At 40.0% G+C, this 13474-nt stretch overlaps 1 protein-coding gene across 1 annotated transcript in view; it reads right to left on the reverse strand.

Annotated features, from left to right (window-relative positions):
- Positions 1-7074: 7074 nt before the first annotated feature.
- Positions 7075-13474, reverse strand: part of DENND5A (DENN domain containing 5A) — a 99111-nt gene continuing 92711 nt past the window's right edge. The window contains exons 22-24 of the mRNA XM_019551014.1: positions 11225-11348; positions 10025-10193; positions 7075-8888 (exon numbers count right to left, since the gene is read on the reverse strand). Coding sequence (XP_019406559.1) covers positions 8705-8888; positions 10025-10193; positions 11225-11348 — 477 coding nt within the window. The 3' untranslated portion in view covers positions 7075-8704. The remainder of the gene's footprint in view (positions 8889-10024; positions 10194-11224; positions 11349-13474) is intronic.

Consider the following 13474-nt stretch of genomic DNA (forward strand, 5'->3'; position numbering starts at 1 on the left):
CCTGCTCCTCTGCTGGTCTTCCATCTACCCCACACAGAGAGTTCAGACAGGTGGCTCTTGCAGCTCTGACCCCAAACCTAGATCAGGGCCAGAGTCAGAACTACAGCAACTTCCCCCCACCCCCCCCCGGCAGCTTTCCCCTCCTTGTACTCAGATCCAAGACAAAGGGTTCCCCACCCCCATGCTGAATGTGGGGAAAGAGCCACATCTTTGATTCAAATAAAGACAGTACTTGTACTTGAAAAAAAGCAAGAATAGGAGGATAAAAGGTAACCAAAGGGAATATCTTCCATCCAGTATTTCATTTTTGCAAAGCTTTTTGTGTGTATAACACTCTGTGCATCTAAGTTCTTACATGGCTTTTGTCACCAAGGATATCCAAGCTTAGCAAACCTATGTGCACATATCAAGTATCGATAAGCATGGTCTTTGCTGCTTGATTATCTTCTAAAGGATTTTGCACCAATATCCATCATCATAGAGTCTGAACATTTCCCAATTACTAAAGAGAGATAATAGATTGAAACGTAGCAGAACAGTTTCAGTAATAGGACTTGGGATTTGCAATTTAACATACATAGTGCCTGCTTCTCTTGAAGTCAATAGTATACATTGAGAAGAACTGAATTTTTGTGTTTGCAGTGTAAAGAGCCATCCAGGAGTATAAATGCTTATGTGATCTAGACTCTCACTACCAGAGCAGAGCAAACAAGGGCTTAGTGTAACTAAGAATCTCTTTGGCTGTTCTTAAAAGTTGACATAACCCTAAGGTAAATTTGGTTCTGGAACAAAGAAATGCCATTGCCCCTGAAGTCAATGGATGTTATACCTACTGAATTTGGCACCCTCATTTCATATACTTCAATTTAATCTGTCTTCATGAGTTAGCTCCAAGAACACAGATTGCCTTTCAACAGGAATAAAAATGTTATTTTTCTAGTAAAGTTAAAGTTAATCAGTGGTCTGCTTTATGCAGCACTCACATTTGTAATGATCCGATAAAGATATTCGAAGTCACCAGTTAATAAGGGCCTTGTTACATGGTCATTTTGGGTGGCTCCTAGAGCTCTTAACCCCTGGGCTGTCCGTACATTAATGCTTTAAGTGGTTTTAAGCACTCATTAGGCAACTCAAAGTTACACCACTCCAGAGCAGGATTCTCTCTGATCCATATTACCCAGCTCCAGGCTACATGGCTGCCCATTGGCTTGGATCCTGCCCTTCCAGTACCCTATATCCCCATTAACTACCCCCCCCACCACCACCCCCATCTACTCATGGTTGCCTGGACTGTCTGTGCCAGGGGGCAGGCAAGGAAGCATTAACTTGCCTGCCCAACTCCTGCCACTGCCAGTGCCACACAATAGACTGGACCAGCAGGGGCATGCGTCACATCCCCGCACCTGAGCACCCCCAGCCTATGGCCATGGCTTGTTCCCTGCCTCTAACAGCTACTCACATCAAAGGTACAGGGAGGAGGATGGTGTGGCTTGGCAACCAGGGGAAGCTGGGTGGGGAAGATACTTATCATTCCGTCTTCCAGCCCCTACTGCCCTGAACATACCACTGCTCCAAATTCACCTAGCGCTATTACTGATAAATATTTCCCAGGTTCACAGTGTAAAGTGTAAGGCCATGACGTACTCTAGGGCAGTGATGCAAGGAGATCCTTAAATGACATTATTAAGCGTAATGTTCAAACCCATCAGTTCTCAAGTGAATCATGAGTTTGCCCAGAAATCTGGATCCTTCTGCTGCAACATTAATAAATCAAGATCAACAAACATTCTTTTCTACAGAGATGGCTTTGATGCGGTACAAAGAAAAGCACTGTGGTGCCAGCAGTCCTTCTGGCCAAGTCTCTCGCTGGGTCCCGCTACTTTTTATACTGCCTCTGCTTGCAGAGCACAGCATCATTATAGAAAGATTCAAGAACATCAGTGAAGGGTTAATCTTTTCTAAGGTCGTTACTATCCAACAGCTCCACCCAAATCAGTCTTTAGCAGCTTGTCATGGTGAAGGCTGAAATGTACAATTTTTTCACTTTTGCTGATTTGACTCAGTATCAGTTCAACAGCGCCATCTAGTTAAGCCCTTTCACAAGAGGTTTATTTCCCTGAAATTTTCACCCACTGAAGAGAAACTGCATGACACCTCAGTCTACATATAATTCCCAGGTTAAATAGTGTATCATGTTTGGTTCAAGCCATCTGAAGTAGAGAGATTTTTTTTTCCCCAGGGAGAGAGCTTGAAACGTCTGCCCCCCCCACAGCCCTACTGTTAGAAACACTTAGCCAGAAATAATCTCAAACTCCACAATGCAGTGCTTCCAAATAATGAATATTGCTCTCATATTCAACAAGCAGCAGTGTTGCTGTAATATCTTAATATTCTAGTCCATCTACTTTTCCTAATTTGTAACAATTTCTCCTTCCTAACCATTAGAACAGTCTATTGAATCTTAAAACTGCATTTTTAGACAATGGGTTCTGATAGAGTAACTCCTCACATGTGCTGGGCTGATTTTATCTTAGAAAGAAAGAAAAAATGCATAAGATTTAGAAAAAAAAAAATGTATAATAAATGCATTTCTAGAGCTTCATAAACATTCATGGGGCTCGATTCTGACCTTGCAAGATTTAATTCTATTGTTTTCACTGCACTGGCCCTGACTTAAACCACTGTGAGAAAGATCAGAATTGGGACTCTTGAATTTGCTCATCAACTTCTTAAATTTTCATTATGGTTGGGGGCAGGGGATGGGAATAGTTCTTGCAGAAAAGTATGGGTCAAGAAAGTATGGGAAGCTCTCCAGCTACACTTTAAGTTGGGGTGTAAGGAAGGGAAGGGGACAACAGCCTTTCAGCAGGCAACATAAGGCCAATTTGTTTTTGAATGACTGGGAAGAGGCACACCTGCAGAATTGCCATATGACTCCATTTTCCCTGGCATAGGGCTGATATGAGATGGCACAGACAACAAAACAGGGGGATGAATTTCAGTATTTTGAACTACCTCTGCTTGGGACATGAAAGGATGAATATCCTTGCAAGAGCGTTGTGGACCAACTAGTGGATGTGAATGAGCATCACCACTCCATGGTTTGCTTATAGTATCATTCCCCACCTCCCCCCCTATAGCTCATGCCCTGTTTGCTCTCCTCCCTGGTTCTCCAGCACATACAACCCATTTCTAGTTGCCTTCCTCAGAGGTTTTATTTTCTAAATGTTTTAACATTGTTCATTCTCTTGCCTGCATTATTTTTAACATCACAAACCTTTTAAATTGTGCTGCCAAAAGAACACAAGGAGCTGAGCCAAACCAGAGTAGGACACTACCTTGGTTTTGTTTTTTTTAATTAATATGTTCCTTTTAATAGAACAATTAACATTGGCTTGATTTGTGCAGCCTCATTTTGGCAATTCATTAAGTTTGTCAGCCAGTCAACTGCCTGGCTCATTTGCTGTGGTGCTGCTGCTGCCAACTCAGGCTGTTTTCATTTTCACACTGCTTGTGAATTGGGTTGTTCAAAGGCATAGCAGAAGGAATATGACAGAATCACAGGCAAGTAATCTGTTTCCCATTCCCATCCTGAAACATATGATCGGTGTGCAGATGAATTATGCAATTCTCCACTCAAACATTCAGTGAATTGTGGAAGTTGTATGCTTGTATCCAAGTAAAAATGCACTTAATTAAACCTATTGGTCATAGTTCATCAAAAACAGGTGAAATTTCTTCTTGTGCAATTGATGGTTATAAATCATATTCGGGTCTGACCTGGAGATCAGATACAAGACATGGTTGACAGGTATTTTATGGGTGGGATAGGTATACTGTCTGCCAGGATTGACCAGTTTAGGATGACAACAAGAGGCATGAGAGATGGACAGCTTGTCTGGGTAATGTTGGTCAAAAGCAAAAATGTAGGCGCTCAGATAATGAATATACAAATGGAGCATCAGAAGATGCTATAAAGACTGATAGCACAGAGGCAGTGTCCTGCTTTCCCATCTTAAAAACTTACTTTTAAATCAAAATATACTGTATATCCTACAGAGGCCTGTGCTTTTCCTATCAATCATCAAGCTGTTTTACTGAATCAGCCTCATATCATCATGCGGCAAAAAATAAAGAGAAATGAAAGCTAGCGTACTTGCCTGGATCCCTGGCTAATTAATTGAGAGTAGGACTGTAATCCCAACTGTAAGCAACAGAAGCTCCTGGAGGCTTGGACTGAAGGCCCAAAGCGAGAAAGAAGGGCAAGAAAGCATGCATCAGAGGGAAACTGGAGTTCATGTTAGAGACAGTGGTATTTCAAACTCCCTGGATACAAAATATCCCCAGGCACAAAGGAAGATTGATTCTAGAAGAGAACTTTGTACTTCAGCCCCATCTCTAGCCAGGATTGGCAGTGAGGGGCACATTACTGCATTAGAATACTGTTTTTTCATTTGACTGCTACTGTAATTTGGGAGAATAATTCATGTGGGAGATGAACAACTTGTTTCTAAAATGCTCAGAAATTGTGCAGAGAAACATTTTAAGCAAGTTATCATGGTTTAATTATTTAGTTCCTATAGGATACCCAAAACAGGATATTAATATAGCAAGAATATTAATCTTTCTAACTGCATCTGAAGATGAAAGTGACCTTCCTATCACTGGGACAACATATGGAGCTGTGCATACTTGCATTTACAAAGTGCAGAAAGGAGATGATGATTCTCCCCTCCCCGCCGCACCAGGCTACTGAAAAGGGCACAGTAATTTAATGCTGTTTCTCATGTTAGAAGAGAGTTTTATTGCAATTCAGCAAATAAGCTACATCCGTAAAACTGCTTCATACTTTCAAGTTACAGTTAATGCTCAACTGACCTGTTACAAAAAAGGAGTACAGTACCAGGGTTTCCTGATCTCAGTCACCGTAATGTAAACTTCTATGCCCACCCTTAAAAAACATTCCAGTGTATTCTCCATGTAGTAAAATATATGATTTTTACCATAATTGATGCTGCATCTTGATTAGATTAACAACTAGTCTCTACGTATAAAAGGAATAAAGAACTACAAAGATGAGAAGTACATGTACAATATCTTCAAGTATTTTCAAGTCTCCTACAGTATCTTGCACTAGTGATAAAAATCTTTTGTCAATATACAGATGAGTCAACTCTTGCTGAGACTTTAATTGAAGAAGCAAAGCCTTTACATACTCAAATCAACACCACACCAAATATATGGAACTCTTAAAATATTAGGTCCCTGTTATACAATTCTTAAATTAAAAAAATACTCTTCACAATGGAAAAGGTAGTGGAATGGTTTTCAGTTCATGAACAATATGCTTTCAATTACAGAATGTGATAAAAAGTTTAAGTTCACTGTAGATAGTTTTAAAATCAAATATTTAAAACAACTATTACCTTTAAAGGTAGTAAAGTCTGAAACAACAAAAACAGTCCTGACTATTTGCTGGGAGTTTGTACATATGCCATAGTCTATACTATGCTACAATTACTAAACAAAGGAAAATTAGCAGGTAGTATTTCTGCCTCATTTTTTTGTCTCACAGCTCAAAGACGTGAACATGAAAAGAGCATTTTAAAATGTTTTTTAATATGTTACCAGCTAGTTTATAAGCCACTTGGCTTTACCCATAAAATTTTCACCCCCTACAATAATTGTATCAATAGTATTATCAAAATAGTGCTGAAGCTGACAAGTAATATTCTTTTTCACAGTAGCTACAGCAAAATTGATACCCTTATGTTAGTATGAGTTCTAAGCCTTTTCTTTCTCATTCTGAAACAGTAACAGAACAAGGGTCACACCATCTAAATTACCTTGCTGCTCACTTCTTACTAGTAAAGAAAGTGTTTGACTTTAAAAAAAACAAACAAACAAACCAAAAAACAACCCCCCCCCCTAATTTTACAAAACTTTGACTAGCACCACAGTGGGTACACCCTGTACTGTCACCTGGAATTTTCTGATGCAGTGACCCTAATTTTTTCCTTCACACATTAACAGAAGTGACTCATGATAAGATGCTGCATGGAACTGCAGACATGTCTGCAGCTCAAGTTGTTTACTACAGAACATTGGGCCCTGATCCTACCGCATCCAATATACGCCAAGTAAGCAGATTATATACACCAGGATCTGTATGAAGCATCATCATGAGGTTGGTGGCTACAACAGGCTGCAGTTTGGAGTATTTCCAGTCTACCATGAGACAGAACTGCAGGTGAAAGAGTGACTTGAGGTAATATTGTTTAGACTATGCTCAGCAGCATCACCTCTGGGTCTGGGCACTTTGACACACTGGGTTTGACCACTATCCAAAGAACAATTGTCCAATATGATATCCAACACATGTGGCACTCAGAAGTCAGAGTACCACCTCCACCCTGGGTTATATCCTTGCAACCTTTTGCCACAAACAATGAATAATAAAAAAAAAAAAAAAAACAAAAACACAAGACACCCACCACCACTCATTGACCACATTAGTTATGTCTACAGAAAGATAAGAAGTTCCTGTTATTTTGGGGTTGGCTAAAAGGTTTTTCCCATCCCTCTACCCACCATTATTTCTGCCTATGGTTGATCTCTGCAAGTTATATCAAAATAAACACCACTGCCCTGTATGCACAGTAAGAGAAAGATTGAGGTTGGTTCATTGTCAATTAAAAGTCTCTTTTCCTAATGTAGAGATATCTATTGCAAAATACATCGGCTTAATGAAATCTGCTGGAGACTGCACAGGAATAAATGGATTTAATAGAAGTGGGGTTTAGGGTTGAGGGTAAAAGACTTCTGTAGCTGTTATGTTTTCAGGTTGGATAAAATTACAGAGTAAAGATTTACTACATATTTTCTTCTTTCCATGATTAAGAGGAAAGAATTACTCTGTGAATGTGGATACAAATTCCAAAGAGTGGAAAGGTGTTAATCTATCCAGCGTGAAGAGACCGTGCCTGTGGTTTGGACACCATCCTTTCATTTTCCCCACAATGCTAATATGCATTCAGAGCAAGACCTCATTTATACAAAACTAAAGTGTAAAAGTGAAAAAGAAACATCATATATTTTTAATAATGAAATAATTAGGACAAAAGTAAAAATAGTCAAAAATTTAATGCATGTGCTATACCTTTCGGAAATAAAACTAATCACAAGATGTCATTAAAATGCAGAAAATAAAGAAAAGGTGCTACAATATTGTACAGATTGACAACCAAGAACAACTTTAACTCTAATTCCTTATTATAAGACATGTTGCTGAGAAGTTGTACAGTGGAGACCTCTTAAGTACATAGCCTTTGAGGTTCTATATAGTAATTTGTGATGCTGACCAAGTTTGTTTCCTAAAACAGGGATGCACTTCATAAGAGATTTTAATCAGAGGAGTCAAATGAATAGGGCTGCCTCAAGGCACTTGCCAAATCCCATGCTTTGTAATACAATAAAAGCCAAGTATCTTGACAATGATAATTTGAGAGAGTGGGTTAAAGCCTTTGCAGTTAAGATGCACAAAACATCAGACAAGCCAGGAGCTTGAAAACGTAGTACATAAGAGCACTATTGATTCAAAGGAAAAATCCTCACCACACTCATCTTGTTAAGGAAAATTAACATGAAGTTAGGAAATGGTGATATGGAATTAGATCGAGGATAGCATCATTACTTCATGGTGGCATAGATCTCTTCATTCAGCCATTGTCCTCTGTGCATTAATATATGTATTAAAGCTGTTGAGGTTGGAGGTTTACAGCCCGTTTAGCTGTTATCACTTTAAGAGGGTTCCATTCAAAGGTGTGAATTTTGAAAGGATGTGCACACAAACATTTTTGGCAGCAGACACCCTCTTATTCCAGGCCTTTTATTTAAGTGGGCTACACTGTAAGTTCTAAATTGCAAACATAATATAGCAAGTTATATCGTATAACATTATTTAAAGGACAAACTTACAAAACACAATAATAGGTTAAATAAATAAAAAAGTCAGTTAAAAACACGCTTACATTTTCCTCTGTGCAATTACGTACCAATATGAAAAATATTACTTTGATCTCTGCACATTTCATGATTCAAACTCCTTAAATCCACTAAAAATAATACTGACAACAAAAATAAAGAAAAGTAATTTGCTGACAAATCAGTGCTTTGAGACTTTTAAAAAGCACACACCAGAATCTGTAGCTTCCCCTTGCAGCACAACAGTGACCCAATGCATTAAAAACAAAATATTGGTAATAACGTTAATATATAAAATATTAGTTTAAAAACTATAGAATGACCTTCTTAGCAGAAATGGAGTGTATACATTAGGGTTCATGACATGCAGCACATCTGAAGGCAAGTTCAGAGGATGCTGAAAGGCTCACTGCACGTTATCTATGGCAAGGAAATACTGCAGCTTTAAAATAAGCTGCACAATACTCATCTCTTTCTCTTTCACATGAAAGTGTGTAAAAAGCAAATCAGCAAATAAACTCTAAAATAGATTTATACCAAAATCCTCTTTTTTACATTGTGTTTACAACTTCTATCCATTTTCCTGCACTAGTTTTGGAATTTCCTTCAAGAAAAGTAAAAGTTGTGTTGCATGGCCATGATCAAGATCATGATGCGACATGTTAGCATACTAATTTGACTTTCTCCTTGCTGCTTTTTATAGTATGGCTACTGACAGAGATTAGATGTCAATTCCTTTGACGAGGGATGCCTCCAGCGTGATATTGAACTCCTGCAAGGTCTGCAGCACTCGAATCAAGGAATTTACAAGGGTGTGATCCTTAATCAATGCTGTGTCCTCATACATCTGTGCTGTGATTGGACAGTCTGCAAGCAAGGCGATCCAGTGGTGCAAGAGGTGGTCTCTGGCCAGGCCAAGCATTAGGATTTAAAAAGAAAAATAAAACCAACTCAATCACATTTCACTAAAAATGGGACATTATTTCACTTTTTTAAAGAAACAGACCAGCTTCTCCAGATGAATATAACAACAGTGTAGTTAGAGAGCATCACCATCACCTTCCCAGACTGGAGGCCAAACATTTCAAGGAGATTAAAACACCATAAATCAGTGCATGTGGGCTGATCCTCCCACCCACTTTGGACTTCCCAGGCACTACAAGGGGAGCAGAAGCTATCCCTGCCAGGTACCATAAAGCTGGTTTCTTACACCTCTCGCCCCATAACTACTATTCTGCTAGTAAGCAAAGAGTTGGCTGCTCTATCTTGGGCTGGGACAGAAAATAAGGGACTCCTAACCAATTGTTCATTCTTGGTTCTTCTCCCTTATCTCCTGGACTGAATTGGCCAGCTGTCCTCTAAGACTTCACTTAGGCTCTAGCACAGCCACCTGAGCTCTCATCCTTACCTCTCCTTACTTAACTGCTCATTGTTTGTCATTATTTTGCACTGTGCAATTTTCCTGAACATCATGTTTTCCATAGAGAGTTACCCCAAGACTTCAGAATACTTGAGATGCATTTTATTTAATGCTACCTTTCATCTGAGAAACATGCGTCTGAGAAGTTTGCAAGCATCAGCTGAACTTCAGAGCATAAGCAGCTTTGTGGACATCTCAATAGGGACAGATCTAGGATTTTGTAAAGCGGGTGCAGGAGCAGCAACTGGTGCTGAGGGCAGGGGGTGACTGCACTCTTTGCTCCCAGCCTCCCCTTTCCTCTTCCCCTGGCCAGGCAGACTACGCCACAGGAGCAGCAGGCAGGGTCTCTTCAGTCCCTCAATCACTGATATTCTTCCCTTCCTCCTCCCTTCCTCTTTATGCACAGCATGTGCCCTCCCCTCCCATTTCCTTCCCTCCTCTGCCTGCTGTTGCCCTTTCCCCAATTCAGGGACTTAAAGAAAGTCCTTGACTACTACTCCCCATGGCATCACTGACTGAAAAGGGGATGGAGTATCCACACCACTGCACCCTCTCTGGATCTATCCATGTGAATAGGCGAATCCTGAACATATGATTAAAAATTAAAATGCTCCTTTATACCTGGCTCCAAGGCACACCAACATCTGAAACTTGCCATCCTTCCCAATGTTTCTAGGAGTGTTGTTGATTGAGGTGATGAACCGACAGAAGTTCCTGGCCCTTGTCTGCCAGTTCTCCTCTGGGACCATATCATTCTGATCAAGGGTCTCATAATAGTTTTGTGCTTTTTCTTAAGAGAAAGGGAAAAAGTAGGAAACAGTGGCATCTGATCAATGGAAATGTTAAATCACTAAATACCACCCATGCAACAGCAGTATCCAGTAGCTGGAACAGAGGACTGGATGACAGGACTTCTGGATTCTATTCTGGTAAGACTGCAGGCTTACCTAAATATGCCTTAGTACAGTGCCTACCTCACAGGTGCATTCTGAAGCTGTAGCAAACATCCGTAAAGCAATTTAAGACTTTCAGCTGATAGTCTCTACATACAGAATGGGACGGATTGTCTGGTGGACCAAGCACTGGACCAGAACTCAGGAAACTTGAGCTCAATTCCCAGATCAGCTGCCAGTTTTCCATGTGGTTTTGGCCAAGTTCCTTATTCTGGTCTGTGCCTCAATTGCCCATCTGTAAAAAGGGGACACCACCTCACTGCCTCATAGATTCTAAGATAAAAATCCATTGGAAAGTGAGATGCTCAAAAAATATGGCAAGCCCTAGCAATACCTAGCTAAAACACAGAACTGCTAGTAAATTGATTCCCTTTTTAAAAGTGAGTAAATAAACTCATATAAAGTGGACTGCTGTGTAAATATCATATACAAGGCAATCTTTTAGTGAGATGTTCAAAGACTACAGATTCATAGCTTCTTGTGTTTTTTAGTAAGGCTCAGATGGTAGCACAGCTTCATGTATTATTGATTTCACGCTACTCTACAGAAAGTAACATAAGGCTACCATAATCCAGCTTCTAACAATATTAGAAAACTCCTTAATACTCATTCTACTATCATGCCTCTTACACAGCGCAATTCATCGGACATAAAATATGCCAAGTTAACAGAAGCACAATACAGAGGTATTTTCTCCTTCTGCCAGCTATGGAAGAAGGAACTCACCAAGTCATCTCCTTAACTAGTATAAATTGGCACAGCTCCAGGGAACTGAGGATATGACCCACAGAGTGATGCTAGAATTTAGAATCCAGATGCATATGCTTTACTGTCCTCATACTATATGCTTTACTGTCCTCATACTTACCTAAGAAGTCCCAAATGAAGACATTCTTGAAGAGCCTGGGTGATTTAAAGCCATGTTGAAACACCTGCTCAAGAGCTGAAACGAGTCCACCTTCGCCACACAGCAACAGAGTCAGACTGCCTCTCTGCCAAAGATGCACCGGAACAGAGTACGTTCAGCTCATCAGTTTGGATATAGAAAACTGTAATGCTCTGTGTATGTAAATTACTATAAGCAGCATTTAAAAAAAAATGGGTGCCTTAAGTTAGACTAGAAGCAAGGAGTTCTTAGGGTGCTATCTTTTATTGGACCAGCTATGTAGTTGGGATAAAGTTAGACAAGCTTTTGAATGCAAGACATTCTTCCTCAGGTCTGATCACAAGAAGCCAGACACAGCATCCTGAAAAACAGCAGTGGGGACCGAGTGAGAGCAATTCCCAAGGGTAGCAGACACACAATTAGCTGAAGAAAAGAAGCCGATTACTGGAAGATCAAGGCCTATCAAAAAGGGAGGAGACTCTTTCCTGCATGGAAAGAATTCAGGAATTATGTAAAATAAAATGTGCCATAAAAATAAATATCAATGTTTAGTCATTGCTTCTTAGTGTCCAGACAGATTATGAATTTTTGTTCTTAAATTTGCCTTTTAAAAGGTGTTAAGTAGATTTATCTTGAGCATAAGGATAATGAGGTCAGAGGGAGTGGTTGCTCTGTGAAAAATGTGCTCCTAAGCGTGTGTGTCTCTGTCCTTTATGTTTTTTTGTCAGAGTTCATTCTGATACACAGTTGCTGTTTAGTTTCACCCACACAGTTCCCATGAGATCACTTGGTGCACTGGATCAGGTATATCACCTTTTCAGAAAGGCGTGTGTAGGAACCATGGATTCTGATGAGTATTTTATGTGGGGGTATTGATAGTAGAAGCAGTGGAGAGCTGCTGATAGGTTAAGCATTTCTTAATAAGGCAAGGTTATGTCCCACTTGATGTTTGTTGGGCATTGGAGAATTCATTTCTAATGGCGAGCTGGGGAAGTTTAAGGGGCTGTTTGATAGCCAGGACCGGATGGGCGTGCACTATTTCTCTCAATGTCTGACCTTGAGAGAATGGAATTAACTATCCCAATACAGGAAGGTTTACCCACATTTACTTGTAAGTTTCCTTTCTTTGAGAAATTACCAGGGGTACTTTAAGCCTGCCTGAAGATCAACCAGGACTATTGAAATCCACCTTATTATAGACTATGTTAAATGGCATTTGAAGAAAAACAGCAATTTCTTCCATTGCAGACCATAAGGAATTCTACCTACCAACGACCTATTGCATCCCTGGGTGTTAATTTCCAACTCCATAATCTATTCTCTTCAAGGTTCACTGTACTACTTGAAGGAAATACATTTTATGATGAGGAATAATTTTTCTGTTCTTCTCTGTGCTAAGGCCTACTGATATATTACCATGGGATTTCAAAGCAGCATGACTTCAAAGGGGAGCAGAATTATTCCATAAATATACAGCTCTAGCACAAGGCAGATGGGTATGATGTAAATAAAACCCCTTTTCATTTAACATGCTGAAAAGCATACAATAGATTCTACTTCTTTGCTTGGACACTCATACATCCATATTCAGGTTGACAGCAGGAAACACAAGACTCACTAGTTTTGCATGGTAGCTAAACTGAATTTTACACCAACCAAGTTCTACCTGCTGACTTCCCTTTTAAAAGCTCAAGACCAATAAATCACTTCACCCAACTACTCATTTTAAATCTGTCCAGTCCTGCCCTCATTGAGCAAGAGAAATACCTAAAAATCCCATGCCAGTTGCACCAACCCCTTCAGCAAGACAGCTGTAACATCTTCAGCAAAAAAGGCACAAGCAACATCACTACTACTTTTTGTGCTGAGAAACAGTGAATAAAGCGGGAAGATTTATACAGACAAGGTTCTTTGGGTGAATCTGATATCTTTTATCAGACCAACTTAAACAGTTGGACAACAATTATTAAGCAAGCTTTCGGGTTCAAAAACCCTTTGTCAGGATAAGGAAGTTTCAGCAGTTGGTGTGTGCTCTTCCTGGATGGAATGAAAAGTAAAGCAGCCAGAGGCTGGGCTGGTGTGCATGCAAGACAGGCAGTCAGTGAAAATGTAGACTAAGGAGTCACTGGGTGAGAGACAGGCTGGGGGGGGAAGAGAGAGAAGGGGGATGAAGAGTGGAGAGATACCTAGGGAGTCAGATATCAGATTTATACAGCAGGAACTGGGCCAAGC

This window comes from Crocodylus porosus, unplaced genomic scaffold (assembly GCF_001723895.1).
Source record: "Crocodylus porosus isolate Cpor-Errol unplaced genomic scaffold, CroPor_comp1, whole genome shotgun sequence".
Lineage (NCBI taxonomy): Eukaryota > Metazoa > Chordata > Crocodylia > Crocodylidae > Crocodylus > Crocodylus porosus.